The sequence below is a fragment of the Ranitomeya variabilis genome, chromosome 3 (genome assembly GCF_051348905.1).
Source record: "Ranitomeya variabilis isolate aRanVar5 chromosome 3, aRanVar5.hap1, whole genome shotgun sequence".
NCBI classification, from domain to species: domain Eukaryota; kingdom Metazoa; phylum Chordata; class Amphibia; order Anura; family Dendrobatidae; genus Ranitomeya; species Ranitomeya variabilis.
This window is the reverse complement of record NC_135234.1, coordinates 309729088-309751078: the sequence shown is the minus strand read 5'-3', so window position 1 is coordinate 309751078 and position 21991 is coordinate 309729088. Positions and strand designations below refer to the sequence as shown.

Here is a 21991-nt window from a genome sequence, read left to right as displayed (position 1 = left end):
AGAATATGAAGAAAAATAATAGTTGAATAAAAAGAATATGAAGAATGTAACAAAAAAAAAAAAATGGAAAAAGATGAAGATGAATAAGGTGAAGAAGAAGTTGATGTCAAAGATGCTGCTGCTGAGGATGATGAAGAAAGTGTGGGAGAAGTAAAAAAGGTGAAGGGCGTGAAAGTAGTGAAACATCAATATCTGACAAAATAAAAAAAAAGAAATTAACATAGTCAATATCTTGGTAAATCCGAACGTCTTAAAAAAAAAATAAAATTCCTGCTATTCTATTTGGGCTAAACCTCTATGCCTTTAATGTCTCCGCCACCTCCCCCAATACATCCTACATTATTCTTAGTTGTTTTCCTTCACGTAGAATGAACCTACAAGGAAAGAAAGGGTTTATTTTAATTCTGATATTTTCGTCCCATTGACTTGCATTGGTATCGGGTATCGTCGAGATCCGATATTTTGCCGATATCGGCCGATCCAATCAGATACTGATACTTTCCGATATCGGAAGGTATCGCTCAACACTACTATTTGGAATACTAGAGGATGACATGGAATTTGATCCCGTAACTGAGAATTTCACACATTTTATTTCAGGCCATTAAATATATTGCATCCAAATGGATTAATCCCTTATCTCCATTGTTTAGCGATTGGAAAAACAGGATAAATATTAGACTAGAAAAGGGTATATACAAAAAGCGAAACAATTACATGCGAGATAATATGGGGTCCATGCTGGGATTCCAAAAAGAGGATTGTTGGAGAGGCAATTTGACATACTGGGGCAGGTGGGCGAAGCTGGGCCTAAAACCTCATAATAGGTCAATTTTTAATCAGGTGTTTTGGGTGATGCTATATATTTAGGTCTAATAGAAATGTTTTATATTTGAATTTGGTCTTCTACAGGAAGTTAAGAGCACACTATTTTGACTGTAAGGTATAATGAATGTGACTTACTGTACAGCGATGAGCTAGATTGTTAGGCTTCTTTCACACTAGCGTTAACTGCATTCCGTCACAATGCGTCGTTTTGCCGATCATCAGATCGCTCCTATGTAGCTGAATTGCAGGCTTGCTCACCGCCGGAGGCCACATCAAAGGGGGAGACACGACATGCGCCGTACTAGTACGGGGCATGTCGTGAAGGGGTTAACTGCCGCAGTTAAAAGGTGTATTGGCGGTCATTAAGGGGTTAAACTTCTGTTTTCTTAAAATTTACATTAAATATGAAACCTTCTCATATGCATTGTTCTGAGAAACAGTGTTGTGGGCAGCACACTGGGAAAAGATTGATAGTTAGAATGGTCATAACATACATTATTCACAAAAAGTTAGTGACCTATCCATAAATTTCTACCGAAAGTCAAAATGTTAAAATTTCACACTACAGAGATAAATGCAACAGTTTCATGAGAAATTAAGTGGAAGCATGCAATAGCGATTTCCTTATCTCAAACAATTTATTTAAACAAAAAGCAAACAGTGGATACACCACCACAAAAAAAGTCAAGGTCTCAACGTGTCATGTGGTCTTGAGCATCAATTATGGCTTGGCTTTTCATGCTGTTCACAAGTAGCGTTCTTGTCTGCCAAGGCATGGCATTCCACTCTTTTTGAAGGGCAACCCTCAGGTCATTGAGGTTCTAGGCTACAGAATTACATGCCTCCACATTGCGACTCAGCTGGTCCCATAGGCTATGGGATTCAGAACTGGAGAAAGTGCAGGCCACTCCATTTGAGGTACTGCAGTCTCCAGCTCCAAATCCCTAATGATCCAAACTTGATGAGCTGGAGTATTTTTGTCCACAAAGATGTAATTAGGCCTGTGTTTTGTTCATGCAGAGGCTCAATGATGGGATTAATTAGGTTGTTCAAGTAGTAGGGGGTCGTCACTGTACCAAAGTGTACGGCAGTTCTGTAATAACTAGACACCTGCCCACAAACCAACACCACCAAGGCTCGTCTTGTGATAGTGGCTGATGCATAGCGCTCTCCTTGATGTCTACAACATAGTTGGTGGCCACCACTTTCACTCCGCGTGTATCGACTTTCATCACTGAACAGAACTGAGGCCCATTGATCCCCCGTCTAGCGTAGATGCTCCCTGGTCCATGCTTGTGCCTGGAAGTGGTTAGGTACCCTTGCAGGTTGTCTAGTACACAGAACACGCTGATTAAGGCTATGTGCACACGTCAGGATTTCTTGCAGAAATTTCCTGACAAAAAACGGACATTTCTGCCAGAAATCCGCATGCGTTTTTTGCGCGGATTTTCCCAATGCATTAACCCCTTTACCCCCAAGGGTGGTTTGCACGTTAATGACCAGGCCAATTTACAATTCTGACCACTGTCCCTTTATGAGGTTATAACCAGGGCTGTGGAGTCGGTAAGCCACAGTTGCAACTCCGACTCCTGGATTTTATCAGGTTCCGACTCAGACTCCTTCATAAATGGCCAATTCGTAACAATAAATTTACTGTTGTAAAATATTAACATCGTGCTTATTCAGTTTCTCACCATCATATAAGTAATCAGACCACTTGGAGCAAAAACTATATTTATTAGAATACAATTAGAATATAGCAAATAACTTTTATAAACTTTTCTAAACTCTTGTAAGTAAATATGCAATAAACACTTATGCAGTTGAAAAGAAATCTATAAATTTGTCCTCAGAAAAAGTATTGCCTCTGTCAGATCCTCCTTCATGGATGCCCTCAAATCTGATCTAATTATTTTGAGCAGAGAACAACCTTTCTTCACTAACTTGGGTTGGTGGCAAAGCAGTAACCACTCGGGCAACATCTCTGACAAGGTCAGGATACAGAGGAATCACTTGTTGCACTGTTATTTTTGATGAACGGTCAAATTTCTCAATTTCTTTTAGTGCACATGAAAAATTCTGCTGAAATGTACTGGCTGTGTTCTTTGATGGGGATGACTCTTCTATGCGGGAACGCTTTGCACGGTCCTTGTGATCCAAATATTTTTCGAAATTAAATTCTTCATCAGTTAATGAGGGTGAAGATGTGGCAGGACGACCAAATACTACTTGTTCCTCCTGACTGTCCTGCAACCCTTTCATCCTTACTGCTATTTCAAACAGAGCTTATTTTCCTTTAGTTAGCTGTTGATCATCTAGAACAGGGGTGGGCAATTAATTTTGCCATGGGGCCGCATGAGAAATTGGGATGGTTTTAGAGGGCCGGACTAATATAATTAACTCATTTAAAATGCTTAAAGGGGACAGTCAGTGCGTCTTTACACCTGGCAGTAGGAATATTGCTGTGGAGGAGCTTTTTGTCCCCAATAACAATACACCTTTTGTATAGCAATCCAACGGACCAATATTGAGAAATCTAGTATAGATGTCACATGCAAATCGGGCTGGATGTGCACTGGGGGTGTGTCACTGCAGAAGTATTGTCTTCCAAGTGCATTGACACACCCACAGTGCACTTTTTGCATGATTTGCATATGGATTCTATGCAAGATTTCTCAAGATTAGCACATTGGATCATTACAAATAATGTCTCATTTTTTTATGGGGGGGACAAGCACTAACAAATTTACACCACTGCTTCCATATTTAAAAGAAAAAACATCCAGGAAGTTCCCTTTTAAAGGGGTTGGCCCGTGAAGAGCAATTATGACCCCTCTACAGGAAAAGAGCTGTCTGATCACAGGAGGGATCCTCTGCTCACAAGATCCTGCGCCCAAGTGGTGGACACATATGTGCAATGGCTATGAGCCTGACGGGAGCACCAAGTGCTGGGGTATCTGTAACAGCCCCATAGTGTCCTGGGGACCACCCAAACACTGAAATGGGGTCTCCGCACCCCCCCCCCCCCCCCCCGAGATCACACACTCAGCACTAGATGTACAGAGTTTGTATCTGTTATAGAAACACAATGCATGATACAAAGCAGGAGCTTTCTATACAGGTGCACAGGCATGGAGCCCTCCTATCCCCCCACACAGACAGCAGCTGCCCCCCAGTCACCCCTGCTGGCAGGCTGTCCCGAGCCTTACATGCACCCCTCCTCTCCCACCTGCAGCCCCGCATGTCCTGCCCAGGACTCCCCTCTTCTGCAGCTCTTACATGCTCTTGTGCAGACTCGACATGTTGACTTCCGTTGGCTTCTGGGATGCGGGGGGGGGGGGGGGGGGGAAGGGAGAAGATTGAGCAGGAAACAGGAACCTGGCGGCGCTGCTGCTGCATCCTCCTGCACAGGGGAACATGGCTCCTCATCACCCTCAGCTCTGCTCACACAGCACAGGGGAGCACGGCTCCTCATCACCCTCAGCTCTGCTCACACAGCACAGGGGAACACGGCTCCTCATCACCCTCAGCTCTGCTCACACAGCACAGGGGAACACGGCTCCTCATCACCCTCAGCTCTGCTCACACAGCACAGGGGAACATGGCTCCTCATCACCCTCAGCTCTGCAAGCGCATACAGTTCCGACGGCGTGTGGATGAGCTCGGGACCTTCACTCCACCCGCACAAGAGTGACTTCCCCCGCAATTACATCTTAATGTATCCCATTATTTGTTTATTGTTGTTTTTTTCTTGTTGTATGGATAATAGTATCAACGGTAAATTTATAATGTCACTATTTATGTAAGGGCACTAATTGCACTTTATTAGCTATATATGTTAAGGAATTATATATTTAACTTTTCTTCCTTTTTTCTAAAATTATTGAATAGTAATGGTATTTATTGAATATTAATAATTGTATATTGCACAGTTGTTATATTTATATACACTAGCACTAAGTCACTAATTGATTACATGCCTTTTAGTATGGTTTGCTTTGCTTGACCGCTGCAGTTCCCTTTGCACGCTGTGAATCTCGTCCCTGCTGGGGGCGTGGTGCGAGCCTGGCGCCGGCTCGCTCACGTGACCCGGGAGGGCGGGGTTGCGACGTGTGAGGGATGACGCGCGGATATGCAAGATCAGTGCTATATCAGAGCGGTTAGATATTGTGCGATTAGGTTCATAGCGGTATTATACCGCATTTACATCACCGCATTTTACCGCATTTATGTGAGGAATCTATTTGCAACGGATATGCACTGATGCGGGGGCATTGTACTTAACCATGGGTTACCATGGTAATTGAACACTAGACACACGCAAGCGCACTAAAGGTTAACACTAATAGGTGGCCGCACGGTCAGGTGACCGGAACGGCGTAATATTTAAAGAGGACTAGGAAGGGACTCAAGCCACGCCCCCTGAGGAAGCGAGGCTATTGATAGCACGCGAAACGCGCGTTGGGGAGACTGAGGCCCACACAGGAAGCTGAGAAACACCAAAATGGGTAAATATTGAGACAAATATACCGTGCATGATGATATCTTGCCAAGGAAGTTGATAGGACATTTATGTGTTGTTTGGTGGCCAGCTAGTTATATGCTGAAGCATAGATGTATGACTAAACCATGCTTACTACGTTATCATTGATTAGTAGCAGGCTCTTTTTTGGCTCTCTGTGTGGCCCATAGGTCATATATACTCACCTGGGTAGTTCACTTATTGCATCTTGAGATGTATTATCCATTTTTTATGTAAAATAGATATTTTTTGTGTATTTATCTTCAATTTCAATAAATTGCATGTTCAGTTTAACTCTGTGTCCTCCCGTTTATATATATCCCTTTTAAAGGGGTTGGCCCGTGAAGAGCAATTATGACCCCTCTACAGGAAAAGAGCTGTCTGATCACAGGAGGGATCCTCTGCTCACAAGATCCTGCGCCCAAGTGGTGGACACATATGTGCAATGGCTATGAGCCTGACGGGAGCACCAAGTGCTGGGGTATCTGTAACAGCCCCATAGTGTCCTGGGGACCACCCAAACACTGAAATGGGGTCTCCGCACCCCCCCCCCCCCCCGAGATCACACACTCAGCACTAGATGTACAGAGTTTGTATCTGTTATAGAAACACAATGCATGATACAAAGCAGGAGCTTTCTATACAGGTGCACAGGCATGGAGCCCTCCTATCCCCCCACACAGACAGCAGCTGCCCCCCAGTCACCCCTGCTGGCAGGCTGTCCCGAGCCTTACATGCACCCCTCCTCTCCCACCTGCAGCCCCGCATGTCCTGCCCAGGACTCCCCTCTTCTGCAGCTCTTACATGCTCTTGTGCAGACTCGACATGTTGACTTCCGTTGGCTTCTGGGATGCGGGGGGGGGGGGGAAGGGAGAAGATTGAGCAGGAAACAGGAACCTGGCGGCGCTGCTGCTGCATCCTCCTGCACAGGGGAACATGGCTCCTCATCACCCTCAGCTCTGCTCACACAGCACAGGGGAGCACGGCTCCTCATCACCCTCAGCTCTGCTCACACAGCACAGGGGAACACGGCTCCTCATCACCCTCAGCTCTGCTCACACAGCACAGGGGAACACGGCTCCTCATCACCCTCAGCTCTGCTCACACAGCACAGGGGAACATGGCTCCTCATCACCCTCAGCTCTGCAAGCGCATACAGTTCCGACGGCGTGTGGATGAGCTCGGGACCTTCACTCCACCCGCCAGTGGTCCTCGTCAGAAGCGGCTGGCTGAGCGGTACCGGGGGCGGCTGTCAGAAGTGACAGCTAGCTGGCGGGCCGCTTAAAATTATCAGGCGGGCCGCATCTTGCCCAGACCTGATCTAGAAGAATCCGATGCATTGGGTCTACATAAACAGCTGCCAAAAGAATGTTATTTTGTAATAGTAGCTCCTCTCTCAGTTTCATTGATGTAGCAATGCCACTTGCAATTAACCCTCCTCTTTGGGACAGGCGAAACATCAGGTTCTTCCACTCCTTTAAGAAAATACATGGAGTTAAGTCCTCTGCTTGTAATTTTTTAGTCACTGTAAATGGGTGCTCTAGCAATTTTTCCAGCTCAGTCACCTGATTCCACTGACTTTCACTTAGCGTCAGTTGAGGGTTAGCCATGTCTACAAGAAAGGTTTTCAGTTCAACCAAGCGCTGAATCATTAAGTAAGTACTGCCCCATTGTGTGGCTTGATCAATAATTGCCCCTTTTCCAGCACGTCTCTTCAAAATGGAGTCAACTTTAGGGGTTCTGGCAACAGTAATCAATTTTCTCACCTTGTCAATCAGTGCAGCAGCATGTCCTTCTTGCAGACTGTCTTATAGCCAGCTGTAGCGTATGCACAACACAGTGCATGTACAACACAGCGCATGTAATGAATGAAAGAACGTACTGACACAGTTTCAACAAAATCTAAACTATCATGTTGCTGTTCATCTGAAGCAACTTCAGTTTGCTCCTCCGTTACAATACTGTGTTCCTCTATTTCAAACATTTGTGTCTGTGGACTCAGAATGTTCTTCTAGCTGCTGGTCACCATCATTACTCTCATTCATTAGCTTAATAGTACTTATCGTATTTGAAGCATTGTCAGTTACGACAGAAAGAACTTGCTCTTTTTTAAGTTCATAGTCTTGCAGAACCTTTTCCACCAAGACCTGGAGAAGCTCACTGGTGTGATGAGCTTTGGTGTCTTACTGCCAATGTCTTGGTAACTATTTCATTTTGTCACAAACAAAATCGGACATTGATGGCAAAATAGTTCACTGTGACGTGTGCAGGCATCCAGTTTAAGAAACAGAAAGCGTCCCTTGAGAGTTTTTTTAAGTTCTTCCTGTTTAAAAGCTTCTTCGATTACTAATTTTCTAATACTCTCTCTCTCTCCAGAGAAACACAAAGCTTGCGGGCCATTTCCCCATTCAGACACATAAAAGCTGGTCGTGAAAATAATGAAATAGGCACACTATCCTTTACAACAAGCTCTATGATCTGTTTTTTAAATGTATCTTTGTCACTGACAAAATATCTTGCAACTGATGGCTGCAAAGTTCTCTGCTCCTTTGTTTGGCTGGAAGAGCTGGGCACTGGTTCATTGGTTTGGATGCAGTCTCTCATCCACTGCTTTCAGTACTTCTGGATGAAAGCACTGTAAATGTCTCTTTAGATTAGAAGCTCTGGTAGGAGCATTTTTATCTTTGCCTGAATATGCACTGATCTTGGCTTCACAGCATTTGTTTTCGTCTGGATCATTTGTCATACACTGACAGACAATGTTTTCTATCTTGAGTGATGGTGAAATGTTCAAATACAGCTGATTTAATGTGACGCTTCTTTGACATTCTTAGGTTTTAAATTCTGCAATCACAATCCAAATGACAATTGTTTTTCCTAAAAACAATTGTACAAAATTGCCAGGTCGAACAACTGATATAGTGGTCAGTAATACTGTTATTCCTCATGTACTCACAGTTAACTGATGCAAAGTTTGTTGAAAGGATAATACTTCTTACTGTCTTCCTCTTCTGAGTAGCAGCTGTGAGATGCTTGAAAGATGCACACCTAGTAAACATCTAGTCTAGAGGAGGAGCTTTACTACTAAGAATTTGCAACACATTTTCACTTTCAGTTTCATACATTGTAAGTAGGGGGGTTGGGGCAGCATGAGGTTAACCAAGTATAAGATTAGATAAGGGCAGTGGAGAACAGTGACACACAAGTAGTAAGAAATGTCTATCTCCAGCAGAACTGCTTATCACTGTTGTTCATAGTTTGATAGAACATATATATTTGAGTAACATTTATAAAATTCATATGAAAGTTCAAATACATTTTTTTTAAAGCTGGAGTCTGAACATTTCTACCGACTCCAACCAAAACTAACTCCAACTCCACAGCCCTGGTTATAACTCTGGAACGCTTCAACGGATCCCAGTGATTCTGACATTGTTTTCTCGTGACATATTGTACTTCATGATAGTGGTAAAATGTCTTTGATAATACCTGCGTTAATTTGTGAAAAAAATTGAAATTTGGCGAAAATTTTGCAATTTTCCAACTTCTAATTTTTATGCAATTAAAGGGAACCTGTCATCCCCAAAATCGATGGTGAGGTAAGCTCACCGTCATCAGGGGCTTATCGACAGCATTCTGTAATGCTGTAGATAAGCCGCCGATGTTACCTGAAAGAGGAGAAAAAGACGTTTGATTATACTCACCCAGGGGCGGTCCCGCTCTGATGGGCATCTCAGGTCCGGTACAGGGCTCCCATCTTCATTCCATGACGTCCTCTTCTGGTCTTCACGCCGCGGCTTCGGTGCAGGCGTACTTTGTCTGCCCTGTTGAGGGCAGCGCAAAGTACTGCAGTACTCAATAGGGCAGACAAAGTACACCTGCGCCTTTACCACGGCGTCAAGACCAGAAGAGGGCGCCATGGAATGAAGATGGGAGGTGCCGGAGCGGACCTGAGACACCCATCCGACCGGACCGCAGAGGGACCGCCATTGGGTGAGTATAATCTAACCTCTTTTTCTCCTCTTTCAGGTAACATCGGGGGCTTAGCTACATCATTCCAGAATGCTGTAGATAAGCCCCTGATGACAGTGAGCTTACCTCACCATCGATTTTGGGGGTGACAGGTTCCCTTTAAATCAGAGATATGTCACACAAAATACTTAAGTAACATTTCCCACATGTCTACTTTACATCAGCACAATTTTGGAACCAACATTTTTTTTGGTTAGGGAGTTAAGGGTTAAAAGTTGACCAGCAATTTCTCATTTTTAAAACACCATTTTTTTTTTTTTTTTTAGTGACCACATCTCATTTGAAGTCATTTTGAGGGGTCTGTATGATGGAAAATACCCAAGTGTGACACCATTCTAAAAACTGCACCCCTCAAGGTGCTCAAAACCACATTCAAGAAGTTTATTAACCCTTCAGGTGTTTCACAGGAATTTTTGGAATGTTTAAATAAAAATGAACATTCAACTTTTTCACAAAAAAATTTACTTCAGTTTGTTTTTTATTTTACCAAGGGAGAAAATGGACCCCAAAAGTTGTTGTACAATTGAGTACGCCGATATCCCATATTTGGGGGTAAACCACTGTTTGGGCGCATGGCAGAGCTCGGAAGGGAAGGAGCGCCATTTGCCTTTTCCATGCAAAATTGACTGGAATTGAGATGGGACACCATATTGCGTTTGGAGAGCCACTGATGTGCCTAAACATTGAAATCTCCCACAAGTGACACCATTTTGGAAAGTAGACCCCCAAGGAACTCATCCAGATGGTGGTACAAAGCTCTCACAACACAAGTGTTTCACTACAGTTTATAACGCAGTCGTGAAAATAAAAAATCCTTTTTTTTTTTTCACAAAAACTATTTTTTAGCCCTTAATTTTGTATTTTCCCAAGGGTAACAGGAGAAATTGGACCCCAAAAGTTGTTGTCCAATGTGTCCTGAGTACGCCGATACCCCATATGTTGGGGTAAACCCCTGTTTGGGCGCACAGGATAGCTTGGAAGGGAAGGAGCACGGTTTTACTTTTTCAAAGCAGAATTGGCAGGAACGGAGATCGGACGCCATGTCGCATTTGGAGAGCCCCTGATGTGCCTAAACAGTGGAAACCCCCCAATTATAACTGAAACCCTAATCCAAACACATCCCTAATCCCAATGGTAACCCCAACCACACCACTAACCCTGACACACCCCTAACCCTAATCCCAACCCTATTCCCAACCGTAAATGTAATCCTAACCCTAACTTTAGCCCCAACCCTTACTGTAGCCTTAACCCTAGCCCCAACCCTTACTGTAGCCTTAACCCTAGCCCCAACCCTAATTCTAATAGGGAAAATTTAAAAAAAAATTAAAAAAATGTATTTATTTCCATTTTCCTAACTAAGGGGGTGATGAAGGGGGGTTTGATTTACTTTTATAGCGGGTTTTTTAGCGGATTTTTATGATTGGCAGCCGTCATACACTGAAAGACGCTTTTTATTGCAAAAAAATATTTTTTGCGTTACCACATTTTGAGAGCTATAATTTTTCCATATTTTGGTCCAGAGAGTCATGTGAGGTCTTGTTTTTTGCGGGACGAGTTGACGTTTTTATTGGTACCATTTTCAGGCATGTGACATTTTTTGATCGCTTTTTATTCCAATTTTTGTGAGGCAGAATGACCAAAAACCAGCTATTCATGAATTTCTTTTGTGGGAGGTGTTTATACTGTTCCGCGTTTGGTAAAATGGATAAAGCCGTTTTATTCTTCGGGTCAGTACGATTACAGCGATCTCATTTAAATCATTTTTTTATGTTTTGCCGCTTTTATACGATAACTATTTTATAGAAAAAATAATTATTTTTGCATCGCTTTATTCTGAGGACTATAACTTTTTTATTTTTTCACTGATGATGCTATATGGCGGCTCGTTTTTGCGGGACAAGATGACGTTTTCAGCGGCACCATGGTTATTTATATCCGTCTTTTTGATTGCGTGTTATTCCACTTTGTTCGGCGGTATGATAAAGTGTCGTTTAACCCCTTTCTGCCATGCGCCCAAACAGTGGTTTACCCCCACATATGGGGTATCGGCGTACTCAGGACAAATTGTACAACAACGTTTGGGGTTCATGTTCTCCTGTTACCCTTGGTAAAATAAAACAAATTGGAGCTGAAGTAAATTTTTTGTGAAAAAAAGTTAAATGTTCATTTTTATTTAAACATTCCAAAAATTCCTGTGAAACACCTGAAGGGTTAATAAACTTCTTGAATGTGGTTTTGAGCACCTTGAGGGGTGTAGTTTTTAGAATGGTGTCACACTTGGTTATTCTCTATCATATAGACCCCTCAAAATGACTTCAAATGAAATGTGGTCCCTAAAAAAAAAATGGTGTTGTAAAAATGAGAAATTGCTGGTCAACTTTTAACCCTTATAACTCCCTAACAAAAAAAAATTTTGGTTCCAAAATTGTGCTGATGTAAAGTAGACATGTGGGAAATGTTACTTGTTAAGTATTTTGTGTGACATATCTCTGAGATTTAATTGCATAAAAATTCAATGTTGGAAAATTGCGAAATTTTCACAATTTTCGCCAAATTTCCTTTTTTCACAAATAAACGCAGGTAATATCAAAGAAATTTTACCACTACCATGAAGTACAGTATGTCACGAGAAAACAATGTCAGAATCACCGGGATCCGTTGAAGCGTTCCACAGTTATTACCTCATAAAGGGACAGTGGTCAGAATTGTAAAAATTGGCCTGGTCATTAACGTGCAAACCACCCTTGGGGGGTAAAGGGGTTAACCCCTTCATGACCTTGCCGTTTTTTGCAATTCTGACCAGTGTCCCTTTATGAGGTAATAACTCAGGAACGCTTCAACGGATCCTAGCGATTCTGAGATTGTTTTTTCGTGACATATTGGGCTTCATGTTAGTGGTAAATTTAGGTCGATAATTTCTGAGTTTATTTGTGAAAAAAACGGAAATTTGGCAAAAAATTTGAAAATTTCACAATTTTCACATTTTGAATTTTTATTCTGTTAAACCAGAGAGTTATGTGACACAAAATAGTTAATAAATAACATTTCCCACATGTCTACTTTACATCAGCACAATTTTGGAAACAAATTTTTTTTTTGCTAGGAAGTTATAAGGGTTAAAATTTGACCAGTGATTTCTCATTTTTACAACAAAATTTACAAAACCATTTTTTTTAGGGATCACCTCACATTTGAAGTCAGTTTGAGGGTTCTATATGGCTGAAAATACCCAAAAGTGACACCATTCTAAAAACTGCACCCCTCAAGGTGCTCAAAACCACATTCAAGAAGTTTATTAACCCTTCAGGTGTTTCACAGCAGCAGAAGCAACATGGAAGTAAAAAAATGAACATTTAACTTTTTAGTCACAAAAATGATATTTTAGCAAAAAATTTTTTATTTTCCCAAGGGTAAAAGGAGAAACTGGACCACGGACGTTGTTGTCCAATTTGTCCTGAGTACGCTGATACCTCATATGTGGGGGTAAACCACTGTTTGGGCGCACGGCAGGGCTCGGAAGGGAAGGAGCGCCATTTTACTTTTTGAATGAAAAATTGGCTCCAATCATTAGCGGACACCATGTCGCGTTTGGAGAGCCCCTGTGTGCCTAAACATTGGAGCTCCCGCACAAGTGGCCCCATTTTGGAAACTAGACCTCCCAAGGAACTAATCTAGATGTGTGGTGAGCACTTTGAACCCCCAAGTGCTTCACAGAAGTTTATAACGCAGAGCCATGAAAATAAAAAATAATTTTTCTTTTCTCAAAAATGATTTTTTAGCCCACAATTTTTTATTTTCCCAAGGGTAATAGGAGAAATTGGACCCCAAAAGTTGTTTTCCAGTTTCTCCTGAGTACGATGATACCCCATATGTGGGGGTAAACCACTGTTTTGGCACACGTCGGGGTTCGGAAGGGAAGTAGTGACGTTTTGAAATGCAGACTTTGATGGAATGCTCTGCGGGCGTCAGGTTGCGTTTGCAGAGCCCCTGATGTGCCTAAACATTAGGAACTCCCCACAATTGACTCCATTTTGGAAACTAGACCCCCAAGGGAACTTATCTAGATGTGTAGTGAGCACTTTGAACCCCCAAGTGCTTCACAGAAGTTTATAACGCAGAGCCGTGAAAATAAAAAATGTGTTTCCTTTCCTCAAAAATATTTTTTTAGCCCAGAATTTTTTTATTTTTGCAAGAGTAACAGGAGAAATTGGACCCCAAAAGTTGTTGTCCAGTTTCTCCTGAGTACGCTGATACCCCATATGTGGGGGTAAACCACTGTTTGGGTACATGCCGGGGCTCGGAAGGGAAGTAGTGACGTTTTGGAATGCAGACTTTGATGGAATGGTCTGCGGGCATCATGTTACGTTTGCAGAGCCCCTGATATGCCTAAACAGTAGAAACCCCCCACAAGTGACCCCATTTTGGAAACGACCCCCCAAGGAACTTATCTAGATGTGTGGTGAGCACGTTCAACCCCCAAGTGCTTCACAGAAGTTTACAACGCAGAGCCGTGAAAATAAAAAATCATTTTTCTTTCCTCAAAAAAGATGTTTTAGCAAGCAATTTTTTATTTTCACAAGGGTAACAGGAGAATTTGGACCCCAATATTTGTTGCCCAGTTTGTTGTGAGTACGCTGATACCCCATATGTGGGGGTAAACCACTGTTTGGGCACACGTCAGGGCTCGGAAGGGAAGTAGTGACATTTGAAATGCAGACTTTGATGGAATGGTCTGCGGGCGTCACATTGCATTTGCAGAGCCCCTGATGTGCCTAAACAGTAGAAACACCCCACAAGTGACCCCATTTTGGAAACTAGACCCCCGAAGGAACTTATCTAGATGTGTGGTGAGCACTTTCAACCCCCAAGTGCTTCACAGAAGTTTATAACGCAGAGCCGTGAAAATAAAAAATAATTGTTCTTTCCTCAAAAATTATGTTTTAGCAAGTAATTTTTTATTTTTGCAAGGGTAACAGGAGAAATTGGACCCCAACAGTTGTTGCCCAGTTTGTCCTGAGTACGCTGGTACCCCAAATGTGGGGGTAAACCACTGTTTGGGCGCACGTCGGGGCTTGGAAGGGCGGGAGCACCATTTGACTTTTTGAACGCAAGATTGGCTGGAATCAATGGTGGCGCCATGTTGCGTTTGGAGACCCCTGATGTGCCTAAAACAGTGGAAACCCCTCAATTCTAACTTCAACACTTACCCCAACACACCCCTAATCCTAATCCCAACTGTAGCCATAACCCTAATCACAACCCTAACCCCAACACACCCCTAACCACAACCCTAACCGCAACACAACCGTAACCCTAATTCCAACCCTAATCCTAACCCTAATCCCAACCGTAACCCTAATCCCAACCCTAACCACAACTGTAACCCCAACACACCCCTAACCCTATCCGTAACCCTAACCACAAGCCTATTCTTAACCCTATTTCCAACCCTAGCCCTAATTCCAACCCTAACCCTAAGGGTATGTGCCCACGTTGCGGATTCGTGTGAGATTTTTCCGCACGATTTTTGAAAAATCTGCAGGTAAAAGGCACTGCGTTTTGCCAGCGGATTTACAGCAGATTTCCAGTGTTTTTTTGTGCGGATTTCACCTGCGGATTCCTATTGAGGAACAGGTGTAAACCGCTGCGGAATCCGCACAAAGAATTGACATGCTGCGGAAAATACAATGCAGCGTTTCTGCACGGAATTTTCCGCACCATGGGCACAGCAGATTTGGTTTTCCTTAGGTGTACATGGTACTGTAAACCTGATGGAAAACTGCTTCGAATTCGCAGCGGCCAATCCGCTGCGGATCCGCGGCCAATCCGCTGCAGATCCGCGGCCAATCCACTGCGGATCCGCGGCCGATCCGCGGCCGATCCGCTGCAGATCCGCTGCCGATCCGCGGCCAATCCGCTGCAGATCCGCGGCCAATCCGCTGCGGATCCACTGCGGATCCGCGGCCGATCCGCTGCAGATCCGCGGCCGATCCGCTGCAGATCCGCGGCCGATCCGCTGCGGATCCACTGCGGATCCGCGGCCGATCCGCTGCAGATCCGCGGCCGATCCGCTGCAGATCCGCGGCCGATCCGCTGCGGATCCGCGGCCGATCCGCTGCGGATCCGCGGCCGATCCGCGGCCGATCCGCTGCGGATCCGCGGCCGATCCGCTGCGGATCCGCGGCCGATCCGCTCTGTGTGCACATGCCATAACCCTACCCCTAACCCTAACCCTACCCGTAACCCTAACCCTACCCCTACCCCTAGTTCTAACCCTAACCCTAGTGGTAAAAGAAAAAAAAATATTTTCTTTATTTTATTATTGTCCCTACCTATGGGGGTGATAAAGGGGGGGGGGGTTATTTATTATTTTTTTATTTTGATCGCTGTGGTAGAACCTACCACAGCGATCAAAATGTACCTGTAACGAATCTGCCAGCCTGCAGATTCGGCGGGCGTACTGAGCATGCGCCCGCCATTTTCCAAGATGGCGGCGCCCAGCGAGGAGACGGCCGGACACCGGGAGGATCGGTAAGTATGAGGGGGTGGATCGGAGCACAGGGGGGGGATCGGAGGACGGGGGGAGCGGACAGGAGCACGGGGGAGCGGACAGGAGCACGGGGGAGCGAACAGGGGGACGGAGGGGGGTACCTGACAGAACGGACGACTGGGGAGGAGATCGGGGGCGGTGGGGGGGGCCAGTACATGATTTCCAGCCATGGCAGATGCTATTGCAGCATCGGCCATGGCTGGATTGCAATATTTCACCATTTTCATAGGTGAAATATTGCAAATTGCTCTGATTGGCTGTTGCACTTTCAACAGCCAATCAGAGCGATCGTAGCCACGTGGGGGCAAAGCCACCCCCCCTAGGCTGAAGTACAACTCCCCCTCTCCCTGCAGATCGGGTAAAATAGGAATTAACCCTTTCACCCGATCTGCAGGGATGCGATCATTCCATGACGCCGCATAGGCGTCATGGGTCGGGAAGGGGTTAAATACTAATTTTAATTGAACCCTAAAATGTATTGGCCGATAAATGGATCAAACATTTGTTGTGAATTTGGCCATTAACCCCTTTCTGACCTCGGACGGGATAGTACGTCCGAGGTCAGAACCCCGGGTTTGATGCGCGCTCCAGTGGTGAGCCCGCATCAAAGCCGGGACATGTCAGCTGTTTTGAACAGCTGACATGTGCACGCAATAGCGGCGGGTGAAATCGCGATTCAACCGCCGCTATTAACTAGTTAAATGCCGCTGTCAAACGCTGACAGCGCTATTTAACCGCCGCTTCCGGCCAGAAATGAGCGCGTCGCTGACCCCCGTCACATGATCAGAGGGTCAGCGATGCTTCTGCATAGTAACCATAGAGGTCCTTGAGACCTCTATGGTTACTGATCCCGGATAGCACACCTGCATTTTTGTTGCATAGCAGTGATCTGATGATCGCTGCTATGTAGCAGAGGCGATCGAGTTGTGCCAGCTTCTAGCCTCCTATGGAGGCTATTGAAGCATGGCAAAAGTAAAAAACAAACAAGCAAAAAAAAAATGGTAAAAAAAAAATATGTGAAATAAATAAATTTAAAAGTTTAAATCACCCCCCTTTCACCCCATTCAAAATAAATTAAAAAAACAAACAAAACAAAAAAACAATCAAACCTACACTTTTGGTATCGCAGCGTTCAGAATCGCCCGATCAATAAAAAAAAAAAAAAAAGGCATTAACCTGATCGCTAAACAGCGTAGCGAGAAAAAAAAATTGAAATGCCAAGAATTACTTTTTTTTGGTCGCCGCGACATTGCATTAAAATGCAATAATGGGCGATCAAAAGAACATATCGGCACCAAAATAATATCATTAAAAACGCCAGCTCGGCACGCAAAAAATAAGCCCTCAACCGACCCCAGATCATGAAAAATGGCGCAATTTTTTTTTATTTTTTTTTTTTTTTTTAGCAAAGTTTGGAATTTTTTTTCACCACTTAGATAAAAAAAACGAACCTAGTCATGTTAGGTGTCTATGAACTCGTAATGACCTGGAGAATCATAATGGCAATGGTCAGTTTTAGAATTTAGTGAACCTAGCAAAAAAGCCAAACAAAAAACAAGCGTGGGATTGCACTTTTTTTGCAATTTCACCACACTTGGAATTTTATTCCCGTTTTCTAGTACACGACATGCTAAAACCAATGATGTCGTTCAAAAGTACAACTTGTTTCGCAAAAAATAAGCCTTCACATGGCCATATTAATGGAAAAATAAAAAAGTTATGGCTCTGGGAAGGAGGGGAGCGAAAAAACGAACACGGGAAAACGGAAAATCCCAAGGTCATGAAGGGGTTAAGCGCTTTGTTAGTGAACAGAAAGTTGGGCAAAAAGTACTGAAACTTAACTGGACATGTGAATTCAAAAGTCTAAAGAAGGTAATTTAGTGCACCTGAAAAGGATGGTGTGCATTTTAGGTTCACGCGGAAGTTTCTTTAAATGGTATAAGAATATTGCTCACAAGGTAATAAACAATAGTTTATGCTCACGATCAGTATGCATTCTTTTCGCCGAGTGTCTGTGACCAAGAGGGCCTAATCACACAATTTGACTTCACTGGTGATCCTGTAATCTAACCGAGACGGAACAAAACTACCACAATTCCATCTTCAACCTGAAAAGGTCCAATTTGATCATCATTAAAAATACAATCCCATATTAGTAGCCCACTTCCAAGTCGTTGGCATCCAAGATGAATAAGATATCTGTGCTTACTACAGATCCACATGAGCACATCCATCTGGCCTTTCAAGATCACTAATCTCAGTACATAAAACTTGGGGAAAGGGGTTGTGAGTGAGTGAGTGAGTGTGTGAGTGAGTGTGTGTGAGATCTCAGATATTTCTTGGCCCAACACTGATGTTTCAACAAGCGTTTCATAAATCAGTGGTTGTCAGGCTCAGCCTTCCTTATATTGGCCAGGTGTCTGAGCACTAAACACCTTGTACTTCGGTCACAGGAAGGAGGTTGCAGTTCTAGAACACGACAGAACTGGAGGATAATGGGTTCCTGGCCATTTCAAGTTTAATTTTTCTCAAATTTGGACAGTTAACGTGCATCTTTTTTTCTCACCTTTTTATGCAATCATGTTAACCATTTACAATAAAACTTAATGGTCCTGTGATAATGCCCCAATATTTTAATTTTAAGAGTGCTGCATCCCTCTCAACTGACTCTACAGACATAATACATTTTAATCTTTTTGGCCCATTTTAACGAGGAAAACAAGCTGCCCGAGTTCTGCACAACTTGATGAAGGGTGTTGTATCTTCAGGCCACTCCCTCCCTCATTACTAAAATACACATCACCTGATCTGTTTCATCCAAAAAGCATTCAAGTTTATAAAGCCTGGAGCTGGGAAATGTGCATAAAAATGATACGGTCAAAATACTCATTTGCTTAATTCCGCACACAATGTAGTGTGACTTGCAAGTCAAAAACAACTCACCTAATTGATGATAGTTGGAAAGGCCAAAACCATAAACATGTCCCTCTTGTGAGATAGCAAAAGTAAAGTATGCACCACAGAATATGTCCAGAAAAACAACACGCCCACAGCCTTTAACCTTCAACTGGATGCACTGAGGAATTAACAGCCGGTCTGTGAAAAAAGAGAATATTGGTTAAATACATAAGATATGAAAGTGAAATGGAAGCTATTCATTAACTAAGTCCAAATAAGATACACAATGTTAAGAGTGGAAGCGCACTTGTAAGCAACATTAACCCCTTAAAGACCGCCGATACGCCTTTTAAGGGCGGCAATTAACCCCTTCATGACCCGGCCATTATTTGCCATTCTGACCAGTGTCCCTTTAGGAGGTAACTCCATTTCACTTTTCGTGAAATATTGGGCTTCATGTTAGTGGTAAATTTAGGTCGATAATTTTTGCGCTTGTGAAAAATGGAAATTTGGTGAAAATTTTGAAAATTTCACATTTTTCAAATTTAGAATTTTTATTCTATTAAACCAGAGAGTTGTGTGACAAAATAGTTAATAAACTACATTACCCACATGTCTATTTTACATCAGCACAATTTTGAAAACAAATTTTTTTTTTGCTAAGAAGTTATAAGGGTTAAAACTTGACCAGCGATTTCTCATTTTTACAACAAAATTTACAAAACCATTTTTTTTTTGTTTTTTTTTTAGGGACCACCTCAAATTTGAAGTCAGTTTGAGGGGTCTGTATGGCTGAAAATACCCAAAAGTGACACCATTCTAAAAACTGCACCCCTCGAGGTGCTCAAAACCACATTCAAGAAGTTTATTAACCCTTCAGGTGCTTCACAGCAGCAGAAGCAATATGGAAGGAAAAAACGTACCGTACATTTAACTTTTTAGTCACAAAAATGATATTTTAGCAACAATTTATTTTATTTTCCCAAGGGTAAAAGGAGAAAGTTGTTGTCCAATTTGTCATGAGTATGCCGATATCCCATATGTGGGGGGAAACCAGTGTTTCAAATCTTGGCTCAAAAATTGGCTCAAATCTTTAGCGGACACCATGTCGCGTTTGGAGAGCGCCTGTGTGCCTAATGTTTGGACGCCCCCACAAGTGACCCCATTTTGGAAATTAGACCCCCCCAAGGAACTTATCTAGATGCATAGTGAGCACTTTGAACCCCCACAGGTGCTTCACAAATTGATCCGTAAGAATGAAAAAGTACTTTTTTTTTTTTTTTTTAAACCACAAAAGATTGTTTAGCCTCAATTTTTTCATTTTCACATGGGCAACAGGATTAGGCCTGTTTCACACGTCAGTGGCTCCGGTACATGTGGTGACAGTTTTCTCACGTACCGGAGACACGTACCGGAGACACTGACTCACGTAGACACATTAAAATAAATGTGTCTCTGCACATGTCAGCGTGTTTTCACGGACCGTGTGTCCGTTTGAAAAACACGGAGACATGTCAGTGTTCGTGGGAGCGCACGGATCATACGGACCCATTAAAGTCAATGGGTCCGTGTAAACACGTACCGCACACGGATGCTGTCCGTGTGCCTCCGGTGTGCTGACTGAGGACCACACAGAGTGCAGGAGACAGCGCTAGAGTTAAGCGCTGTCCCCAGCGTGTGGTGCTGAAGCCGCCATTCATTCCTTCTCTCCAGCAGCGTTCGCTGGAGAGAAGGAATGAAAAATCATGTTTTTTTTTAATTTTTTTGTTTTTAAAATAAAGTTCACGGTCAGCTCCCGCCTCCCACCCCCTGTGCGCCCGCCCGCTGGCATTAAAATACTCACCCAGCTCCCGCGATGCTTCCTCTCAGCGCCGCAGCTTGTCCTGTGTGAGCGGTCACGAGGTGCCGCTCATTACAGTGATGAATATGCGGCTCCACCTCCCATAGGTGACTGAAAGGCCCAATTCACACCCCTTCTGTAGGAACTCTAAAATAGCAGGAATGGGAACTTCTTTGGAAAGACATGCTGAATGGAAACAAAGAAATGTCATCCATACCCTTACGTAAATTTTTGTGGTGGCCATTTTCCCACTTTGTAAAAGGGTGTCAACTAGTTTCTCTGAAAAACCTCTTAGTCTTAATAATTGCCTCTCAAATTCCAGGCTGTCAGTCGCAAGCCCTTCACGTGAGGGTGGTAGAAGGGCCCCTGAGATAGCAGATCCTGATCTCCCGGGAGAATCCACGGGTCTGAAACCGACATGGCTGAGCCAGAAGAACCATGGTCTCTTGGGCCCAAAAGGTGCCATTAGAATCACATTCGCGCTTTCCTCCCTTATCTTCCTTATGACTACTGGAAGAATCATCAGAGGGAATGCATACGCCCAGTGAAATGTTCATGGGACTTGGAGGGAGTGGAGAATATTCGGGTTGTCACATATAATGAAGCAAACTTTTCGACTTGTCTGTTCCTCGTCGCAAAAAGGTCTATTTCTGGTGTGCCCCACCTTTTTGTTATTTTGAAAATGCGACGGTTGAGTACCCATTCTCCTTGGCACAAGGTCCGACGGCTGAGGAAATCTGTTTTCGAGTGGTCTACTCCCCTGAAATGCAGAGCTGACAAGGATAGGAGAGGTTTCTCGGCTATTAGGATTTTGTCTGCAATAGACATGAGAGCTCCTGATCTCGTTCCTCCTTGATGATTTATATACGCCACGGATGTCATATTGTCTGATAGTACTCGTGTGTTCCTTGCAACTGCGGAAGAAATTTACGTATGACATGATAGATAGCCTTCAACTCCCTTACATTTGAAGAATCATTTGCTTCACTAATAGCTCAGGGGCAATGGTCTATCTGTTCTCCTAGGTGCGCACCCCAACCTCTAGGACTGGCGTCTGAAAATTATCTTTGAAGGTTTAGTAACCCAAGGAATCCCACTTAAGAGATGGTCTGGCTCTAGCCACCAGGTTAGAGATTCAATTACTTACGCTGATAGGGAAAAAACTACCTAAACAACCCTGTAGTCTCTTTTTTCTGCAGTATGGTATACTGTAGCTGTCTAGTATGGAACTGAGCCCATGGGACTGCTGGAATACCCTCTCTGTGGGTGCTGTCTTGGCGAAGAGAAAAAAAAAGTTTATTTTTACCACCCACATGTT

General features: G+C 43.5%; 1 protein-coding gene across 5 annotated transcripts in view; it reads right to left on the bottom strand.

Moving 5' to 3' along the window:
- Window positions 1–21991, bottom strand: part of RCC1 (regulator of chromosome condensation 1) — an 89603-nt gene that overhangs the window by 24563 nt on the left and 43049 nt on the right. For all 5 annotated transcript variants that reach the window (XM_077295626.1, XM_077295622.1, XM_077295625.1 and 2 more), the window contains one exon: window positions 18879–19031. In XM_077295626.1, coding sequence (XP_077151741.1) covers window positions 18879–19031 — 153 coding nt within the window. The remainder of the gene's footprint in view (window positions 1–18878; window positions 19032–21991) is intronic.